At 39.8% G+C, this 2,942-nt stretch overlaps 1 protein-coding gene across 1 annotated transcript; it reads right to left on the bottom strand.

Annotated features, from left to right (window-relative positions):
• Positions 1 to 516: 516 nt before the first annotated feature.
• Positions 517 to 2,694, bottom strand: LOC140321397 (E3 ubiquitin-protein ligase UBR5-like). Its single transcript, XM_072398172.1, has 6 exons — positions 2,514 to 2,694; positions 2,173 to 2,412; positions 1,314 to 1,437; positions 1,095 to 1,206; positions 876 to 1,007; positions 517 to 797 (listed from the first exon to the last, which is right to left on the bottom strand). Exons 1-6 carry the CDS (start codon positions 2,585 to 2,587, stop codon positions 532 to 534), a joined length of 948 nt encoding a protein of 315 aa, XP_072254273.1. The 5' UTR covers positions 2,588 to 2,694; the 3' UTR covers positions 517 to 531.
• Positions 2,695 to 2,942: the final 248 nt, after the last annotated feature.

The following is a 2,942-nucleotide window of genomic DNA, read 5'->3' as shown; positions in this document are numbered from 1 at the left end:
ATCAGAAGCACAGAGAAGACCACATTTTTGTGTGATTCAGTATGGGCAATTTCAGTACAAGGGAGGAACTTCTACAATAAATAAAGACTAAAAGGGAGACTACTGACTAAAGTATGGGATGGATTGATAAGCTGTCCATTCCTCTTAGCCTGAATCCTGTGTAAATCCAGGTTCAGATTCAGCTCTTAGGTAGAAGATGACAACTATCTGGAAAGCTGCACGAGAGACCAGCTCACTCAAAGTTGTAGAAGTCTTGACTGCAAACTGGAAATCTTTAAACAGCAAAGTTGCATAAAAGACATTTATTATTTAAGGATACTAGCAAAAACTGAGGCATGGCTGGTCTTGTTTGCCAGTACACAGCCCCCCGAAGGTGATAGCATAACCCAAAAGGTATGAAATTCCGGAGTCACTCAAAGGGGCAACATATAAATATAAACTTTCTATAGGTTTGGCATGTACACTTTAAAATAACTGATAAGCTTTGCTTAAGGAAAAAGAAAAAAATAAACACCAATGCGCAAAAGACAGCTACTTGCCTGCAGGAGTGGAAGTGCTAGATGGAGCTGTGTTAGGAGTTCTTTGATTCTGTGTATTCCGCACAGCCCATTGCATAGAACGGGGAGCTTGCGCAGCACCATTAGCATGGTTGCTGTTTGTTGACCTTTCCAAAGGCTCATCGATCATAAAGGTCTCCTGGTCAAGGTCATCACTTTGACTACTGCTGCTGTCGGAGTCGCTGGAGTCATTGGACTGGGAGTCATCCTCAGAGAAGAAAGCTGGGACACTGCTGGCACCTGGCACAAGGAGAAAGTTTAGCTTAATATCATCCAGAGACTATAGAAATTCAAGTGTCTGCTGTAAAAAATACAAACCTGCTTCTGAACCAGCAGTTGCTGCGGTGACAACACTTCTGCGTCCACTAGCATTGTCCTGATTACTGTGGTTGCTTTCACTGTCGCTTTCTGTTTCAGCAGCTGCCAGAAGGTCCAACTCCATGTCACTCCCTGAAACACAACTGACATTATTATCCTTGCCATTCATAAAACTGTGAAAAATTTGCTGAATTTTATACTCTTTGTAAAGCACTCTACCATCTTCATCATGCTCATCATGTTGTCCCTCAGCTTCTGCATTTTCTTCCCCATGTTCTTCTTGCTCATCGTGATGATCTTCCTCACCAGCCACACCTTCTACTACCTCCACCTGAAAATTAAGCAATCAGAAAAGCCATTTAGTCATCAGAAAAGACAAGAAAACCAGTACTGTGAAAGCCTCAGCTATAAACAGTTTTTATTAGAAGCTAAGGTTACCTCTTCCACATCAGCAGATACAATATCATCTTGTTCTTCATCCCGACTTCGCACTGGCTGTGATTGGCTTATTCGTCTCTGCTGAGGATTTCTAATGATGTAAGAAGACTGTGACTGACTGGAACTGAAAAAAAAAAAAATAGAGGCACAGAGATCACATTGATGTCTTTCATTGAATACTAGTTGGGGGTACAGAGCAACAATGTATTAAAATGTACCAAAAAAAATGATATACAAGGGAGGTGCTCAATACACGCTACTCTAGAGACACACTGTGGCTCCTCCCGCCTACTTGTGTGTCACTAAAAGGACAAAAATGTTTTTTTGTACATTTAGAAAGTAGAGACATTTGTTTTAAGAAAAGTAATCAGCATATTAGGTTGTAACAAAACATTACAAGGCTTTTTTACAGATTAAAAATAAGTAGACAGCAAAATGTATCCATGAGACAAAGCAGAAAAAAAAAAAATCACCCATCCCAGAAAAAGTCAAGCATTTGCTAGCAGCAGGAAACTGACTTCAGTATACAATGAATTTCTGCAAATTGTGACAGAAGGAACAAACTCATAAAACAAGTTTTCTGAGAATTAGACAGAATCTGCTACAATTGCAAGAATACTTTTAAATCATACACTTTCATACAGCAAATCCTTTGATATACCAGAAAGCCAATACTATTGTTTGGCTTCCCAATGGGGTTTAATCCCAGGGAACTGAAACTTTTTCTACCTTGTGTCCTCTAAATCCGTGGACACAGTTTTTCCAGATGTTTGTTTTGTCTCTCAATAAACAGAGGAAATATGAACATGAAGGTCTCAAAAAGAAAAGAAGCAGCAACTGAGAAAATAAAGGTTCTTACCTGCTAGACTGGTCAGAGGATGGTCTAGGAGGGAGAGGTTCAACAGAGAACAGTTCTTCGCTCCCTTGCATTGCATCAATGCTTGTGCTGGCCAATGTAAAGGGGGCAGTGGGCCGCGCAATTCCCATTCTTACTGGAACAATGAGTGACTCTGCGACGTTACACAGCTCCTCAACTGCATATGGAAGCAATGCTTGGAATACTCTCTTGCATTTGCCTATTGGCTGCGGGATAAAATTACTGAAAAGACAGACAAAAATTAGTGCTCGACCCAGTATCAATGCATTGTATTTTGAAAGTTTAAAACTCTAACCAGAAGATGATAAAAAAAATTAACATACTTTTTCTTCTTGGAGGAAGCCATTTCAACACTGAGTATGACAAAGACACGAGCCACAGAGCGCAGAAACCGCATAGTGACAGCCACTGCCTCTTCACGACGTCCGGGAGTGTACTTGTTTTGAAGTTCTTTTACCAGCGTTCCCAGCAACGTGTCCAGCAACTAAGAAAAGATATTTTAACTCACATTGATTTCATATAGTATAAAAGGAACACAGTCTTGCAGTTTTTTCCTGCTCCTATTTTTTTAGTAATGTTGGATTTTTTTTTTATTAAAACATTAAAATGTATTTTATTTTATATACACACACACTCAACTTTTGGGTTATCCATCTGTCCAGTTACAATAAATTGTGAATAAATTTCACTTGCTTTGGTGGACAGATGGGTCAACGGCATGCCAACCCCCAAAAGGGCAATGGTTTTACCAT

Source organism: Pyxicephalus adspersus, unplaced genomic scaffold (assembly GCF_032062135.1).
Source record: "Pyxicephalus adspersus unplaced genomic scaffold, UCB_Pads_2.0 Sca3323, whole genome shotgun sequence".
NCBI lineage: Eukaryota > Metazoa > Chordata > Amphibia > Anura > Pyxicephalidae > Pyxicephalus > Pyxicephalus adspersus.
Note: the sequence above shows the minus strand (reverse complement) of the source record. Positions and strands in the feature narration are given on the sequence as shown.